Source organism: Podarcis liolepis (assembly GCF_965112155.1).
Source record: "Podarcis liolepis genome assembly, chromosome: 6".
In the NCBI taxonomy this organism is placed as follows: domain Eukaryota; kingdom Metazoa; phylum Chordata; class Lepidosauria; order Squamata; family Lacertidae; genus Podarcis; species Podarcis liolepis.
In genome coordinates this window covers 87,182,488-87,201,964 of record NC_139559.1, presented here as the reverse complement: position 1 = coordinate 87,201,964, position 19,477 = coordinate 87,182,488, and the positions used below count along the sequence as shown (strand labels likewise).

The following is a 19,477-nucleotide window of genomic DNA, read 5'->3' as shown; positions in this document are numbered from 1 at the left end:
CGGCCAGAAAAGGTAAGGAAATACTACCACGGTAATAGCAGCTTTTACAAACCACAAATGACTTGCCATTTAGCTGGGGATAGATAGAAGTGTGACACATATATAATAAAGGATGTATGGCAAAGTCTTCACTTTTTTACTCTATGTCCTGCGTTGTTTTTAAGACATACCAGCTTTCCTTATTAGAATGTCTTAACCTACCAGTTTATAAATTGTACATACAGAACCAGCTTGGGAAAGTCTTACATTTTTATGACACATCTGCCACCTTGAAAGTGTAATACTCTACCTCCCCACTCCAAAAATCACTAACTATACTGTAAAACCTCCATTCACAAATGGAACACAAGGCCTTTGCAATGAGCATTTCAAATTTAAACTAAATACCACCCAGGTCCCAGTCCAACACTAAATACTACACTATAAAGGTAAAGGGACCCCTGACTGTTAAGTCCAGTCGCGAACGACTCTGGGGTTGCAGCGCTCATCTCACTTTACTGGCCGAGGGAGCCGACGTTTGTCCGCAGACAGTTTTTCCGGGTCATGTGGCCAGCATGACTAAGCCGCTTCTGGTGAAACCAGAACAGTGCATAGAAACACCATTTACCTTCCTGCCGGAGCGGTACCTATTTATCTATTTGCACTTGATGTGCTTTTGAACTGCTAGGTTGGCAGGAGCAGGGACGGAGCAACAGGAGCTCACCACCGCGGGGATTCGAACCACCGACCTTCTGATCGGCAAGTGCTAGGCTCTGTGGTTTAGACCACAGTGCCACCCGCGTCCCTCTACACTATACTGGTTCTCAAATGGATCTTCTAGCCCATTTGTGCTGAAAGGCCTGGGTTGAGCACATATATTTTATTTGCTTTTTCACCTACCACTGGGGTGGCTGTGGCTCCTACATTTTTCCTTCTACAGTGGTACCTCTGGTTCCGAACTTAATTCATTCTGGAGGACCGTTCTTAACCCAAAACCATTCTTAACGTGAGGTGCGCTTTCACTAATTGGGCCTCCCACTGCCGCCATGTGACTTCCGCTGACATCCCGGGGCAAAGTTTGCAACCAGAAGCATCAACTTCCGGGTTAACGGAGCTCATTACCCGAAGCATTCGTAAGGAGGACGGTACATAACCCAAGGTTCCACTGTACATGGTTAGCCTGTTTTAGCTGTGTGAAACATCAACCAATCACTTAGTTAGAACAAGGGACGGCTCTGGCTATGATTTTCCAGAGCTATCTGAAAATTCTTTTCTCTGCTTTCTCCTTCCCTTCCCTCTCCATTCTCCTGAGAAGTGTTTGAAACTGGATTCATTTGAAAGCAAAATTGCTATTACTTTGGCAAGGACCCTGTTATTCTGAAATTGCAGGGCTTTTCATTTATGCACATTTATATCACTACCCTGTATTTTTCACTTGGGGGCTGCATTAGTCAAACTTTTGAAAACTGCATTACTCTGCTCTGCAAAATAAAGCAAAACACACTTTTGCTCCGAGCGTGTCTGTGAGACTTGCGCTTTTGAGCTGTGCTTTATTTTGTGCAAAAACCCCACATTTTTTCTGTTTATAATTGTCGCCTTCTTGCTAAACCTCAGAAAGCAATACTACCCTCATCTAGCATTGGAGTTCAACAGAACTCCAAACAAAGTAAGAGACTGAAAGCTCATTTTTATTGTAGTTTTGGAAGGGGGTATGGCTGGCAGGGGGTGAGGCGTGACTATCATGAACCCCGCACTTCTGAATTTGCCACTATACTACTGTGTTAAGAGGTGGTGGCTAAAATATTTGGCGTGGATACAAGGGCAGACCAAAGTTACAAACCCCTGGGTAAAGTTATTTTATGGAAGTTATCTAATAAAGAACCAAAAGACAGCAAGAAAGATGTGTGTGGTAGTACTGTGTTAAATGCAGTTACAGCTGATGAAATGCTGAAAGTGTTTCTCAAATTGAGAAGGGGAAGCCTCAAGCACAGTAACATACGATTCTTATTAGGTTGTAAACAGTTAAGCATTAAAATGCCCTAGAATGATATCATGAAATGAATGAAATGCACACTATATAAGAGAATCCCGCCTTTCTGCAATTATTTTTAATTAGCCTTCCTATTAAGTATGATTTTAACTTCCAACACCAAGTCGGATTTGAAGAGATGGGCAGTTGAACTCCGAACGCTGGGGAATAGCAATTCTGTTGTTCATGCCCCAGAGCACTAATGCATTTTACATCAAGCTCAAACATCAGGAAATCCTGGCTTCTGGCGCCAAGAAGTTCAAAACTGTAATGACACATGTCTGAAAACTGGGATTCACTACCCAAATGCTGCTGTCTATTCTTTCAAGCAAATCACTGTCTCCCCCTCCTTTGCTATGTGAAATGGAGTATTTGCAGCAGAACATGTTTCCAATTAGGTAGTTTTTGCCTTATGAATAGCTCTGCGGATAACCATATAAAAAGTATTCCCAGAAAGAAGGAATGCACTGGAAAATCATAACACAGGTTTTGTGCCTATATCCTACTATGCTGCCCCAATTCTAATATTTGGCTGAAAAGTTACAATAGTATCATTAAGTCATATATTATTGTACATTAGCAATATTGCAGCATAATTATCATAACATCACAGCTGTGCCTTTGCAACAACTTGCCAGCCCCATTTGAAGCATTTGTGTGCTGATACATTGTGAGATAATTGCTTTTGAATTCTAGTGCTGGAGGAGACTCTTGAGAGTCCCAAGGACTGCAAGAAGATCAAACCTCTCCATTCTGAAGGAAATCAGCCCTGAGTGCTCACTGGAAGGACAGATCCTGAAGCTGAGGCTCCAATACTTTGGCCACCTCATGAGAAGAGAAGACTCCCTGGAAAAGACCCAGCAGTGGAAGACAGGAGTGCCTGGCATGCTCTGGTCCATGGGGTCACAAAGAGTCGGACACGACTAAACAACTAAACAACAACAACAACATTGTGAGAAGGGGAAACCAGGAGCAGTGAGGGCTCACTGATGGGGTTACCTATTCAGTTTCTGAGCTTGAAATGGTGCTTTGGAGAATGCTCAAGAGGGAAATTTATTGTCATTCCTATAGTGCAAACTGTACAGTGGTGCCTCGCAAGACAAAAAGAATCCGTTCTGTGATTCTCTTTGTCTAGTGGTTTTTTCGTCTTGCGAAGCAAGCCCATTGACGCAGCACTTTAGTTAATGGGGCCTCCTGCTGCTGACGCGTCGCCAGAGCGCGATTTCTGTTCTCATCCTGAAGCAAAGTTCATAACCCGAGGTACTATTTCTGGGTTTGCAGAGTCTGTAACCTGAAGCATATGTAACCTGAAGCATATGTAACCCAAGGTACCACTGTATACGTTTGCATTCAAGGTCCTGAAAGCAACTGTAACTTTCGTGTGAGGACAACTTGCTTTTTCACAGCTGAAGAAAAGGGCCTCATTTGGCAAACAGACAAGATGTTTTACACACACACACACACACACACACAAACACACCCCCCCCAAGCCAGATTGCAGCCATCATCATCTTTCATAAGAATATACAGCCAAGAGGGACCTTAGCGATCATGATGGATTATTGCCTGCTGAAATCTGTCATCTGAATGGGCCATAAATAAAAATACAGATCTGTGAACCTCACTTTCAAGACTCCATAAGCTAGTTTGCATACTTCCATGCTCAAATTCCTCTAGTAAATAGTAATATTTATTTGGTTGGCAATTTAGGTGTCTAAAATAAAGCACGTAAAGGCAGTTCAGCTCTCAGGGCTTTCACATTTCTATACCAAAATTTTAAAGCAGCTCCAGGTTGCAGTATTCCCAAAAAAAGTTCCAGTGCCATTTCTTACCAGCTACATTCTTCCTTTGTGTGACATTCTCTTGTTAGGAAATATTCACATACAATGCACTTCTCCCAGACTTGTCTTACTGAAGAAAATACTACAGTTTGTTTATGCACTGTTCAAAGGGGTACCTTCCAAACCCATCTCTTTATTTCACAAACATGTCTCCTAAATAAAAGGTGTTCCATAATTCCAGCAAAGAAGCAATGCCAAATCTGTTGCAAAATCAAAGTTCACCTACTTGGTCTTCCCGGAAAAGTTGGCACATGATCAGAATGGAAGAGACTGCAGAGGTGCAGACACACATTTCTGAAAAAACTAGTGCGGCAATGGATTTTTATGATATTAAATTTTCAAGATGAAAAGTGTGCTTTTGAGTAATTTTAGAAGCCCTAGGGAAAATAGCCGTACCTTAGTGATCTTCTGCATCTCTTTTCAGTGATGTATATGGTTGCTTTTCTATAATTTAAACGTTGCTTCTTGTGATCTCAGCCAATTGAGGTTCACTTTTCCTGGCAGTACACAGCCAGCCAGATCTAATATTGCAATAACTCAACTAAGGGCAAAAAAGCCTTCCCACTGATTGCAAAGGCATGTGGGAAACATTTTGTTTTGCTACACTGCAGTTGCTGTTTTATTGTACTCAACAGCATCTGCCTTGATCTAGAAGCATATAACACACATGGCTACACGAGCTAAGATATACACAGGGAGAAGCACTTCTGAATGTGTCTTCTCATTCACATCTCACCTAACTTAATCAGGTGTGTGGCTGGACGGGAGAGCACACCATCAATGACAAAGCCCATCCCCTCTTCCTTGACACACTCTTGCAAAGAGCCTCTCTTAAAAGGATGTGGAAAATCACTAAAGGGAGGGTCGTTTTGTAGAAGAAAGTGTTGCAAAACGTGCCACTACCACCCATTTCAGCTCAATGCTTAAAATTGAGTGGCTTTTTGGAGCCCAGGGCATCAGCAATAATGCTGTCCGTTAGGTAGGAAGAGTTTAGTTAAAAAATAATAATGGCAGTATATTTATATTTAACAACTCATTTAAAATTACTGAAACCATCTCTGTTAAGTAAATCAAAACTCCAAATACAGCCCAGTTTCCAAATAACAATGCCTGTCACAACACAGAAATAATTGTGTGGTCTGGTTTTGTGTTCTATTTTATTGATTTTAGGAAGCTATCAGAAATACTTTGTTATACCAATCTATTAGAAGAAAGCCAGGATTCAACTGACAGCTGGGGCTTCCAACATAACAAAATGGTAAAGTTTGGTGAATGGTTTCTACTTTGCAGCTTTGTTCCCATATTATGCTTTTTAAAAGTGGCTTGACATGACAGTTATACTCCGTCATGCACTGGGTGGCTGGGGAGATACAGAAAGAGAATGGCTGCTATATTCTCCTGACATAGGGCCTCCACCAAATCCTACAGCCCCTCAGGCAGCAGAGATGGAGTAAAGAATCACACCTACCCTGAAACACGTGTTTGAAAATGGACAAATCCAAAGCTTAAGATGTGACATTGATAACGTTTGAATTAGTGTAAGCTTAGTCTTTTGCAGAATCAATTTACCTGCTGGAGAAATGATGCTGACCCACAAGGTCTCCATTCTGCAGGTGGTAATCACCGAAGAAATCTGGACTCACTGCTCCATCGTGTGCTATCAGCCCCTCTATATAAAGAGAAGAGGTAGAGGCTGAATGTGCTGTTTATTCATTTTTATTTACTATTGCATTTACATCCCACCATTCCTCCAAAGAGCTCAAGGTGGTGTATATGCTTCTTCATTTCATCCTCACAACAACCCTGTGAGTTAGGTGAAGCTGGGATATAGGTACTGTCCTGAGGTCACCTTCAAGCCTGAGAGGGGATTTAATCTTCCAGAACCTAGTCTGACTCTTTGACCACTACCCTACCCTACCTAGAAAATTCAGTCCCAGCAGTTATCAATATAAACAATTTAAACCAATTCCCATTAGACCAAGGGTCAGCAACCTTTTCCAGCCGTGGGCCGGTCTACCATCCCTCAGACCATGTGGTGGGCTGGACTATATTTTGAAAAATAAATAAATGAACAAATTCCTACGCCCCACAAATAACCCAGAGATGCATTTTAAATAAAAGGACACATTCTACTCAGGTAAAAACATGCTGATTCCCGGACCATCCGCAGGCCGGATTGAGAAGGCGATTGGGCCGCATCCAGCCCATGGGTATTAGACTGTTATTTCCCACAATTGCAATTTGCATCTAAAGGACAGGCCAACAGGGGATGGTTACAATTTCATTACTAAGCAGTAGATAAACAGATCCACATGTTTTCTACCCTAAATTAAGCACAAATGGACACTGTAGTAAATAAATGCAAATTCCCTTGCAACGCAGAGATCCCTAAGAAAGCTTTCAGCATAAACAAGGTGTGACAAAGAAGGTGGTGATTAAGAGTGAGCAACTGAGAGGCAAGATTTTGTTCGCAGCAACACCACCTCATTTCAACTGAACTGACCAATGCTATAGTTGGGGCTTTTAGTACGTAGCAGGTGGGTGTCTTCACAGCTCCGTTTTGCTCTCTGTGAGTCTCAATTCCTTTTGCATATCAATTACCTGCAGGTCCAATATCCTACCACTGCATTCTTTCACAATTCAGAATCAAAGCAAGCATGGGGGGGTGCATACCCAACGTGCTTACCAACATGATGGGGGGGTAGGGCAGAGGCGCAGTTGAGGTGGCAAGGGCACACTGGCACAGCCAATCCAGTGCTCCCACTGTTGCAGTCATACCACCCCAATGTCACTGCCATCATGCTCTGCCCCATCCCAGTTAAGTGACACAACTCCACCATCAATAGGGCAGCTTTGTGGACCCATTCCTGGCAAGAGTGTTTTGCAGGAGGCAGCTGACAAAAGTATTATTGTACCATTCCTTGGGGGGGGGGGCAGATCAAGATCTCCTTCCACAGGCTTTAGAGAATATATTGAAAATCCAATGCCTCTTTTATATACAGTGGTACCTCGGTTTACGAACTTAATCCGTTCCGGAAGTCCGTTCTTAAACCAAAACCGTTCTTAAACCGAGGCGTGGTTTCCCTAATGAGGCCTCCCACCACTGGTGCCCTTCCACCGTTCAGATTCCTTTCTTAGACCGAGGTAAAGTTCACAAATCGGGACACTACTTCCAGTTTTGCAGAGTTTGTAAACCGAATAGTTCTTAAACAGGGCTGTTCTTAAACCGAGATACAGTCGTACATTGTTTTGCGGCTGGGATCCATTTCGGAGCCCCAGCCGCTAGCCGAAAAGGACGCAGGGCAAAGTGCCTTATCTGTGCAAGCGCGTGGAGCGGTTTGCGCTTCTGCACATGCGTGAGTGGCAAACCCGGAAGTAACCTGGTCTGGTACTTCCGGGTTTGCCGCGGACATTTGCCGGAATGGACACTAGACGAGGCAGACATTCGTGGAGGTATTACTGTATCACTGAACTAAAATACATTTTGAAAGAAAAACATTGCCTATCAAACGGATCGCTCTTAAAAATTAATCATTTTAACGTGTAGTATTAGAGATACAGGGTGGTATTCAACTAAGTTTTATGCAGAGCAGACCCAATGTAATTAATGAACATGTGACCATGGTCAATTAATTTCAGTGGGTCTACTCAAAGTAAAGCACAGTCGAGTGCCACCCATAATACATTAATATACATATCAAAAGCAACGTGATTGCATCGTACAATAATGGTGCATGTATTCATTTAACTTTATCACAGTAAAAACCATGTGAATTCTGAACTTATGCCAGTTGCTAAACATGCATTCAGCTACCTATAATAACAAACTTAAAGTAATCCAACATTTTTGTCTTTCCCAGCAAAATATCTTAACTTTAGCTGAACCTCTCTGTAAGATTGGGTGTACTGGGAATCAACTCCATGAAATGCTTGCAGGGAGCTTGTGCAGTGGGGAAGTTAATGTTATCTGTATCAGCCTTACCTGCATTGTAGTAAAGATCAGGCCTTTCAAGAATGTCCCCTTCATGAATATATGGCTCAATGCGGTCATCCCCATACAAGTACTGTTCATTTTCATCCATCTGCCGACTCTCCACCATTTCCAGCCACTGAGAGTTGTGCCATCGAAACTTCTCACTCTGGATCTTCTTGGCCCATTCCTCATCATATTCCTGTTTGGGAGATTTAAAGGCTTTAATACTAGCTAGCCTTAAAGTAAAAACTGTTATTAGTTCTTAACTTTTGCAATTAAATTTCTTTTTTTAAAAAAATATATTTTTATTGCATTTTTCAGATACAAAATCAGAAATATAAGAAAGAAACAAGAAAAAAGAAAGAAAGAAAAAAGAAAAAATCCAACTTTCCAAAGCTTTTTTACACAACCAACTGGACTTCCCCACATCTCCCTCACCCTGCATTCTTTACAATAAAAATATCAGCAAATTATTACCTTGTTTCATGTCTTATTTTGTACCTTTCAGATATTATATTTTTAGGTTTAAAATACTTTTTATCAATTACTTGTACCTTAAATTAAACATAATATTACTTTAAATTTCAACCTTTTCTTACTTATGACTTAGTTTCCTGTTTCACCAAATCTAATTGCTGAAGCTAAAATTTCCAAATCGTGCAAATTCTTAACATTCATACAACTTATAATATTTTTGTAAATAGTCCTTAAATTTTTTCCAGTCCTCTTCCATTGTTTCTTCTCCCAAATCTCGGATTCTGCCAGTCATTTCAGCCAGTTCCATGTAGTCCATCAATTGCGCCTGCCACTCTTCCAGTGTGGGTAAATCTTTTGTCTTCCAATATTTTGCGATGAGTATTCTTGCTGCTGTAACTTTTGCAATTAAATTTCTTGGATAGGTAATTAAAAAGGCACCTTAAAAGCTAAAATCAATACGCTTCCCACAAGAGACTGGCTTGTAATTTTGTGTGAACCCAGGCTCAGGTTTTACTTTTCTGCCAACAAATCATGAACAAAAGTCAATGTTTTGTTCTCAGCTTGCTGCTTGCGGTTTGTTTAAAGTGTGGGGAGAACCTCCAGCCCCTAGGCCAAATTTGTGCCAGGAGGCCATTTCCTCCTAACTTGTTGTCCAGTTTGGAACAGGTACAGAAGTGGCTGGATTGGCTGTGCAGCTGAGGACCCCATGGGGAACTTGATCACAAAGATCCGTGTTTCCCAAAGTTGGCAATAACGCCTCCTGGGGGGTGGGTGATGGAACAATCCAGGGGAGCAGTAGAAGCCTCAAGTGCAATTGGGGGGCAATAAATAAAAATAAGGGGCTGGCGGAAACATAAAGAATAGAATTTTGAAAAACTGTTCATACATGTTTCGCCTGTTGTGTAATGACACTTACCGCCAGGTCAGGCGCTGTTGCAAGATGGCAGCAATGCTTCCCCCTGGATCTGATGGTTGTGCTGGAGGGAGGGATTTTCCTGGGTCTGGGTGAACACTTTTTGGCTTCACCCAGGCCCAAGAAGTGGGTCACAGCATGCCTGCCTATTTGGCCAATGGCAGGTGAACTGCAGCCCCGGCCTCACCCCCGCGGCAGATTGGACTGAACAGGCAGGCTTGACTCTGGTCCTGGGGCCTAGTCCACCTCCTCGCCAAGTTTTGAAAATCTGTTCGTACATGTTTCATCTGCACGTTCGATGTTGTAGGTCAGTGGTTCCCAATTAACCAATTACTGAGGACCCCCTATTTTTCAAAACCCAAGCCACGGACCCTCTATTTTTGTAAATTTTGATAGCTCCTTGGTAGCTACCTCTGCAAAGCGATTTTATGGACAAAATGTGGGGTAGCCCCTTATAAGCAAAGGATTTTAGGCATACTAAAAAAAACAACAGACTAGGGCTGAGCGATATCTGGTTTTCAACATCGTGATACATCAGAATTAAACATTGTGATATTCCGATATATCGCGATGTCTGAAACTGGAGATCAGTCATGGGGATAAGGAAAGGAGCAGTCACAGAGGTCCGGCGGGTGGTGTGTGTGCAAATCAGGCATGGGGGACAGAGGACCTAGTGCGGTACGACATAGGTAGAAATAAAGATACATAAAAGAATGCAAATTTGTCACTGCATATTTCTGTTTGTTATACCTAAAGAAGGTAGATTTATGGGGCAGGATGCAGAATAAATTTTTTTGAAAAGGGGACAGTAGGCGAAATAAGTTTGGGAACCTCTGACATAGATAATTCCCACAGAAAGCAGGGTTGAAGTGGGGGGTGACTTCAAGCCTTCTGAATCAGATGAGTGAAGATTTCTGACAAATAGCCAAAACAGAAGACAAGAACATGGGAGGCAAGACCATTGTTTGAGCAAATATAGCAGTGAAAATACTGTTCTTCCCTCTGCTGCCAGTTTAGTCAGTTCTTGCTATTGTCCTCTACCTTTATTAGCACCTTCATTGTGGAAAATACACAAATTATTTCTGCAAGGTATGTGCCATCCTTTTTGAACGACTAAATCTTTCCCTAGAGGACTAAACCACAGACACATTATGAAGCATTAAGTAGCCTCTCAAAATCTGGGTGCTATCCATCGGGGTCCTCTTTGTCACTGGTTTGCATCACACCTTTTATCTAATTAAAATACTCGGTGCCAAGAGAGAACTATATAAATCTGTTCTGTGTTTTGCTGTGTCTGATGGAAAACAGATTCCCCTTTTTTCTTTAATGTGGCAGGTCCTTAATCTGGTCAGTAATAAGGCTCATTAAAGATAACTGCTCAACTAAATTAAAGCTGGAATGCAGAAAGTTGGAAGCACAGGGAAAAAAAATCACTTGAAATGTTATACAGCCATACATATCTTTGCACATTACATAAGCTCACAGCTACTGTGGCAAAACACAATATGCCTGAAACCACTAGGATTGTATCACAAAACTGCCACCTTGAATTTTACTTATTGGGGTTATTTATCTTAAACGGTGCCAGCACATAGCTTCTAACCACAATTTGTCCAACAATTTAGGCTGATGTATTATTATCTGCCCTGTGGCAATAAAGTACAGTTGAAATGGAGAGACAAGTCGGACTTGTAAATATATTGTGAAGACACACTGTGGAGATGGTACATTACATTCTGAAACTACCGCATTTCAATACATAATCATTGCTACCGCATAATAGTCACACCCCATTTTTCCCCAGCCCTAAAATCGGTTCCAAAGCTTTCACTGCATTAATCGCCGCAGAGCGGATTTGAGCAGAACACCCAGGTTCTGAAGAGAGAAAATGCCGGCAAGATGGCAATCGCCACAGGCTCAGTAAGCTGCTACCAGAGCCAGAAGATGGGGGACCCAGGAGGCCCTGGAAGAGCCACAGAGGGATAATAATAATAATAATAATAATAATAATAATAATAATAATAATACCCCGCCCATCTGGATGGGTTTCCCCAGCCACTCTGGGTGGCTTCCAATAAAACACTAAAATACAATAACCTATTAAACATTATAGGAGCCAGTGTGGTGTAGTGGTTAAGAGCGGTAGTCACGTAATCTGGGAAGCCGGGTTCGTGTCTCCGCTCCTCCACATGCAGCTGCTGGGTGACCTTGGGCCAGTCACACTTCTTTGAAGTCTCTCAGCCCCACTCACCTCACAGAGTGTTTGTTGTGGGGGAGGAAGGGAAAGGAGAATGTTAGCCGCTTTGAGACTCCTGAAGGGGAGTGAAAGGCGGGATATCAAATCCAAACTCTTCTTCTTATTCTATAAGCTTCCCTAAACAGGGCTGCCTTCAGATGTCTTCTAAAAGTTTGGTAGTTATTTTTCTCTTTGACATCTGTTGGGAGGGCATTCCACAGGGCGGGTGCCACTACCGAGAAGGCCCTCTGCCTGGTTCCCTGTAACTTGGCTTCTCGCAGCGAGGGAACTGCCAGAAGGCCCTCGGCGCTGGACCTCAGTGTCCGGGCAGAACGATGGACGCAACCATGCTATGTGCAAATACTTATACAGGAATGACCTACAGAAATAACCCGAAGTCTAGGAGAAACAGCTCTGCCTTACTAAATATGAAACATTTATCTTCATGAAATATATCACAGTACTAAATAGGTGAAATAATCCAGGTGTGGAGAACTGCATACATTCAAAAATGTTATAAAACACCACTGATCACCACTTCCTCACAAGGGTAAATTACGTATTTTTGAGGACTATAAATATGATTTTTCATCCATTAAAATCTCCAAGTCTTAAAATACTGTAAACTGTCATTTGAAGTACGCACTTGCATCTAAAAAAAATAATCTGAAAAAAACAGAGTTTACTCGTTTTTATGCACACAGACATTCAGGGCAGTGTTTCAGTGCACAGGAGTTGCTGTTTCTGCCTAATATTTCAATCTGATCTGATCCACATGGTATAACAATTATTCTTTTATAAGAAAATATTCACCATATAAGACAGGAGAAAGCGCCTTAAAATAAACACACTGAATTGTTTTTTTAAAATCATATAACCTAGTAAAGAAGTTTCAAAGGCAACACATAATAAAGGACCCCACCAATCCTGTGCTTTCTGAATGCACCTATAATTTTGGAAAGAAAGATAACTGAGTAAAATATGAGGAACAAATTTTACTGAAACGTATTTGCAACACAATTGACATAATTTTCAGTCACGTGTCAGAAAATACCACTGCTTTTCAGAAAAAAGGTGCTTGTCATTTTCATTAATACTCAGACGGAAGAAAGTGAAAAGTCACTTACTGCTATTATATCCAGTGTATTGTCACAGACTTTACGGATCTCAGCATTTTTATCATGCATCAGGTCTATAAGATATGCTGGAGCCTCTACAAAGATAAAGTTAAGGAAGTAAAGCAATTATGGACACCTCCAAACAATTCTATACAATTTTGGTGTGAACAGTGTATGCCGGGGTGAAGTAACTGTTTCAAACTTATTTTAACATAGCATTTTAAATTCATTCTGGACCCTTGTAGTGAAGGGTAGGTAAGAAATAATTTAAATAAATCATAGAATTGCAGAGTTGGAAGGGACCTCAAGCATCATCTAGTCTAACCCCCTGCAATGCAGGAATCTCAACTGAAGCATCCATGACAGATGACCATCAAGCATCTGCTTAAAATCTCCAAGGAAGGAGTGTCCATCAGCTCCTAAGAGAGACTGTTCCACCGTCTAACAGCTCTCACTGTCAGAAAGTTCTTCCTAATATTGAGTCAGAAACTCCTTTCTTGTAACTTGAAGCCATTGGTCCTACCTGTCAGAGCAGGGGTAAACAAGCTTACTCCATGTGACAGCCCTTAAGGTATTTGAAGATGGCTATCCTATCTCCGCCTAGTCTCCTCTTTTCCAAGCTTAACATCCCCAGCTCCTTCAACCATCTTCATAAGGCTTGGAAGAAACACACATCTGTTAACATTAAATTACTGAGACGCGGGTGGCGCTGTGGGTTAAACCACAAAGCCTAGGACTTACTGATTAGAAGGTTGGCGGTTTGAATCCCCGCGACGGGGTGAGCTCCCATTGCTCGGTCCCTGCTCCTGCTTCGAAAGCATGTCAAAGTGCAAGTAGATAAATAGGTACCGCTCCAGCGGGAAGGTAAACAGCGTTTCCGTGCGCTGCTCTGTTTCTCCAGAAGCGGCTTAGTCATGCTGGCCACATGACCCGGAAGCTGTACGCCGGCTCCCTCGGCCAATAAAGCGAGATGAGCGCCGCAACCCGAGTTGGCCACGACTGGACCTAATGGTCAGGGGTCCCTTTACCTTTACTGAGAACTCTAAAGAAAAGTGAGTGTGCTTTTTAAGTGGGAGATAGACTTGCTATTAACAATGCTAGAAGGAAAAACAACCAATAGGTGTATCTTTTCATTACATTTGGAAAGCAGGCATACAGATCATTTCCTAATCCCCTATTACATCACCGCCCACAGTAACTGATTTTGAAAGCATAAAGATATGCTGGCATCACATGCAAAACGGAAAGAACAGCCATTTGTTTTGCATATGTACATGTTCCCAGTGCCACCCATTAAGCTAAGATCATATGAACATTTTATTAAAGTTTGCAGCCTTACTAAAAAGTCATGTAAATGTTTATGGATACAAAAAAAAATTACAGTTGTTATGGAGATGGTTTAGCACACATGCTAATGAGCTCATTCTATGACCTGACTACACTAAACAACTTCTATTCCAGAGCAAAAATGAGTGTTATAACATACTGTGACATTCAGCTAAGATTCACTCAGAACAGACTCAATGAAATGTACATTACTAATGTAATTTCAATTGGTCTACTCTGAGTAAAACTGAACGGAATACCACCCATAGCTATGATCCCATGCAGTGTTAGCAGCAGAGTTCACAGAAGAGCAGCAGCAGCAGCTTTGGAAACAAAAACTACAGATCAAAAACTACAGCTATTCCTGCCACCATCCTTTGAAACTGACCACCTACTGCCTCTCCTCCTGTTGTGAATGAAGACATCCAAGATTAGTGACAGAGATGGGGGTGGACAGAAGAGGAGGAGGCATGTTCTTTCGTTTGCTATCCCTTATAAGAACAGAAACACAGCTGTGAAGTGGGGCCATTTCTGAAGGCAACACAGAATAATTGGATTGCCAGTCCTTTTGCTTTTGCAGAGCTCCCGTTGTTAAGAAAGCTGCATGACACACAGAAGAGTAACAAATACACTTTCACCGTCACTGCATCTCTGTGGTAGGCATGGCTGCAGTCATTACATTGCCCCTGGGAAGGCACAGGAATCCTGGGAGGACCAAACTAGTAACCCCACAAAGGAGTTACTCCTCCTCAATAAATAGCAGCTTAAGATACAACACCAATATTAGCTTCAATTGCTTCACTGCATCTCTAGAAAATAGTTGGTTATATATAGATTTTAAATGATCCTAAAATACAAAGCGGACGTGGGTGGCTCTGTGGTCTAAACCACTGAGTCTCTTGGGCTTGCCGGTCAGAAGGTCAGTGATTCGAATCCCCACGACGGGATGAGCTCCCGTTGTTTGGTCCCAGCTCCTGCCCACCTAGGAGTTTGAAAGCACGTCAAAGTGCAAGTAGATAAATAGGTACCGCTCCGGCGGGAAGGTAAATGGCATTTCCGTGCGCTGTTCTGGTTCGCCAGAAATGGCTTAGTCATGCTGACCACATGACCCAGAAGCTGTCTGCGGACAAACGCCGGCTCCCTCAGCCTATAGAGCGAGATGAGCGTGCAACCCCAGAGTCATCCGCAACTGGACCTAACGGTCAGGGGTACCTTTACCTTTAAAATACAAAGCAATTCAATTTCAAATAGAAATGCACGGTCTGTGGTGAACCTATAGTGATGAAACCTTGAAATAAGAGCTTCTGCATATTCTGTAGAACCAATAAAAGCACTGCAGCAGGACTATTTGATCTATAGAAGAAGGATACGAGTCTCCTTGATTATGACATCTCTAGTGGCTTGATGGAAGACCATCTGGTAAAACACATAAATGATTTGGCACACAAACTCGTCATCTTCTTGCTGAGCTATACAAAAGGAAAAAGAATTGCCCCGTCAAACTTTAAATCCCCAATTACTAGCATTTAATCATGAAGACGATGCATTAAATTTTCTAGATCATAATCCACACAAACATATACACTAAAAACATACCAGTTTTAACCAAAGTTCAGGAGTGGCATTTGTCTGAAGGTCCTCCAGAGTTACTTACAGAAGGGGAGAAGGGTATGCTTATAATTCCAAGGGACATCCTGAATTGGAAGGAAATCAATGCCACTACTTTCTACAGCTTTCTACATATTCTTCTCGCTTTGGGTGGTGGGGGGAGGGCAGAATATGCCACCAATCTTCCCACCACATTTTACTTTTGGAGATTTGGAAGATATGCACTCTGAGTTAGCACACTGCTTTGCTCCACCCACTTAACCCCAAGAATTGTCTTTGCTCAGGCCACTTCCATAAAAAAAACACAAAAGTGAAAGTCCCACCCTTTAAATCCAAATAGCTCAGCTCAAAGCAAATACAGTGGAACCTCGGTTTTTGAACGTAACCCGTTCTGAAAGACCATTCGGCTTCTGAAAAGTTTGAGAACCAAAGATCAAAGGGTGGCCAGCAAAATCCATTGAAAAAATGGAGAAAGCTGTTCGAATTCCAAGGCGCGTTCAGAAACGGAAGCAATTACTTCTGGGTTGTCGGCGTTCGGGTTCCAAATTGCTCATCAACAGAGATGTTCGAGAACTGAGGTTTCACTGTAAACTAGGAGTCCCTGGTCTGCTTGAAGTAAAAAGTGAGTCCTTGTTTGTTTTTTAAACTAGTTCTGAAGGAGGTGGACAATGGAGGTGGTTGCCTGCATTAAGGACAGAAGGCAGGGCTTTGGAGCACAACTCTCCTTGCCTTTAGGACAGAACTACCCACTGCACTCCGACTCCACATCCAGGAAATCTGGGCACCACTTTTCCTGAGCAAAGCAGCACCAAGAAGAAGCAATGTGTAGGCAGAAGTGGCAGTTTGGAGAAAAGAATTTAATCATGCTCCTGCCAACTTTCCACACCCCCTGCCACTTATTTTCCAGCTGGCATCCCAGAACTGTGTTTGTGATGGAGGCACAGGTTGGAATAAAAACCACTAGGAAGAGAATTGTGGAAAATGGCAGGCAAGGGAAAGGTTAGACACCCCCCCCACCTCCTAAATTTCTCCTCTCCTGTTAATCACTCATGCCCCGATACCACTTTGCAGAGGGAAAGTAGCAGTCGCAAGTTTCAAGACGTGAAGTAGACAGAATGTGTAGTTTTCAGGCTTAATCTACATGTCCATCTCACATCTGGAAAGTCAGGAATGTGTGAACCGGTGCCAGATTGGCCTGAAGATAAATTGGGCTTTTAATGTGTTCCAATTCAAAACTCAAAAAATCTCAAGGGATTTTTGAGTGTTCATCTGGAAGACTTGAAAAGCCCAATTTATTCGCCACACCCTCTTCACTACTAGACACCCCCCCTTGCTCAAGTAAAATAATAATAATAATCCATAACTTGTGAAAGGGTGGGGTCCTCAAATTCCGGTCAGCCTTGGTAGTAGCCACTCCCCTGAAATATGTGGTTCCCAGGACCCTACTGTCTCAGAGGGGCTGGTCCTTTGTCGAAAGTCACACTGAATTCCCAAGTCAAAACCATCTGAAGCTCAGTTCTGGGTTAGTGATGTGTTTCCGCTCTCCTTTGAGCTGAACTGAGAACAGCTCTCCAGAGAGCAAGTATCCCTTTTCTCAGCTCTAAGCCATGCCCCGCATGTGAGCTGCTGCTTTTCGCCAATGCATCCTTTCGTTACAGCTGAAAGGAGTCTTCTGTAGATCATTACCCCTTCTCCTTTGCCAACGGAAAACTTCTTTAGCTTGGGGAAAGGCAAGGGTTGGGAAGAATAAAGAGATGGGGCATAGTAGAGGGAAGGTACAAGCCCCATTTCTAGCTCGTCCAAGGTCAAAAGAAGATGGATCCAAACATAAATAATAGCCGGCCTTCTTGAAGAAGGGGCAGAGAAGAGTTAGCATTTCAAGTCCCAACCTCTTGAATATTCTTATTTTTAATGAGAGGTCTACTCAGAGGAGTTGCTAAGATGAAGTAAATTGCTCTCGTCGAAAAAAAGTCCACAGTAATTTTTGTACACTTTTTTTTAAAAAAGTGGTATATCCACTGAAAGTATTTGTCTTGGTGAGCACCAGAGGGCAATAAACAATCTAACATTAAGCTTTCACAACATAGGTTTAATACTCAAGTGCTTACAGACTTGTGGAACTAGGAACTGTGCGCACACCCCCCCAAAACACCCATAGGAGATTCTTAATAACATACCATTTAATAGTTCAATGAGTGCTGGAATAATCCCAGATTTAGCTAGCAGCGCTGCGCAGGAATCATCCATGGACACTGTGCCAATCATTATCACCACTTCCAAAACAAGGTCATCTTCTGCAGAACCTGATAAATTTAACAGAGAGAGAGGGTATTCTTGAATCCCACAGCTTCATGCTGGAAGAAAGCCACACATGCATGGTCAAGTGCATTACTGTAATGTGTCACAATCATTATTACTGGAGAAAGGGAAGGAAGCCTAGATAACCCACAGACGTTATTACACTGTCTGTTCCTGTATTTGTTAATCATTTGGCAAAGTCACCTTTCTTGGTTTATTTAGCCAAACAGAGAAATCAGGATTTAAAGAGCTGTACCCTTTCTATTTTAGCTCCTCTAACCTCTAAAAGGCTACCCCTAAATGTCAGGTGACCGTCTGGAATGGCGGTCCATAATGTGCAAACAGCTGCCACCAGCAAAGAAAATCAGCACACACGTGTCATAAAACACACACCATCAGATTTCTGGTCAGAAAGAGTTTGAGCATGGAAGCCGCTGGCTATTTATAGGAAAACTATATTTTAAAGCTTGCACAGATGTGAAAGCATATCTGGGTAGTAAATGAAAACATATGATTACTGGTTTATACCTCTAGAAAACTTGCTTTCTGGATACGGGGAAAAGCCCCCTATATCGTTTCAAAAACCTGACTAGGATATCTGATGTTTTCATCTGACTGAGAAATAGATCGTGCCTGGATTGTCATTTGGGATTTTAGCCCAACTATGAAAGTTTGCTGAAGTGTTACTTTATGTTCTTCAACTTCCCAAAATTCAAAGTAAAACCCATGCAAATTAATGAACCTACAAACATGCCGCACAGCAAAAGAAAGTATCTTGAATTACTAGGCATTCATAATACATACCTGGCTTTAATTTATCTTTGAGGTATGGTACCATTTTGTACTCTTTCAAGACAAGTTCCCAATCCAAATCAGGCAATGTCAAATTGGCCAGTGTTCCCAAGCATTCGATCACAAATTCCTCATCTTCATCATTTGATACTTGGGCAGCTAGGTCACCAACATAATCCTAAACAAACAAATAAAGCAAGCATTTAACAAATAGATTGCATGCATAAAGGAAAAGGCATTGCCAGTTATAACGGTGGTGAACTGGAATGAGCAGGTGCGCCTAGGTGGTTACTAAACTGCTGATTACACACATGCAATATTGTGAATCCAACATCAAGAGTGTACTTTGGCAACAGAAACCCTTAACCGTTCTTCCTATGTCAAGCTAATGAATACTTTTTCAGTTCCAGACACATTATCCAGTCCAACAAACATTTTTTTATATATTAAAATCTAAATTTAGAAAGAAGTGCTATATGAATGCCAACTATACTTTCAAAAATACTTTCAATACATTCTCAGTATTCAAAGCACTCCATACACATAGTAACAGCTTTATAAAGGCAAGCCAAATATTCTTATAAGACAGATGATGGCAGGGATGCTGAGGTCTGAAAGCTCAGTAATCAGCTACCGCACAGCAACAGGAAGGACAGAAGAAATTATCTTTAAAAAATAATAATACTGGCATGCAGTAATACGAACTAGAGAAGTCAGAGTTTACACTGTTTACTATAATGTTCCAACATAATTAAGTCATGTGAAGTGAAAGCATTTGCAAAGCTGCAAACGATCAAGTGCAGTGTTCAATGTGAAGTTATTTTATCCATTATTCAATTTCATTAAAATAAAACAAGTCCCCCACCTTATGACGGGTAGAAATTACT

At 41.9% G+C, this 19,477-nt stretch overlaps 1 protein-coding gene across 2 annotated transcripts in view; it reads right to left on the bottom strand.

Moving 5' to 3' along the window:
* Positions 1-19,477, bottom strand: part of KIFAP3 (kinesin associated protein 3) — a 68,429-nt gene that overhangs the window by 14,299 nt on the left and 34,653 nt on the right. For both annotated transcript variants that reach the window (XM_083506769.1, XM_083506768.1), the window contains exons 14-19: positions 18,603-18,768; positions 17,678-17,803; positions 15,263-15,361; positions 12,576-12,661; positions 7,832-8,021; positions 5,419-5,518 (exon numbers count right to left, since the gene is read on the bottom strand). In XM_083506769.1, the coding sequence (XP_083362895.1) occupies positions 5,419-5,518; positions 7,832-8,021; positions 12,576-12,661; positions 15,263-15,361; positions 17,678-17,803; positions 18,603-18,768 (767 nt within the window). The remainder of the gene's footprint in view (positions 1-5,418; positions 5,519-7,831; positions 8,022-12,575; positions 12,662-15,262; positions 15,362-17,677; positions 17,804-18,602; positions 18,769-19,477) is intronic.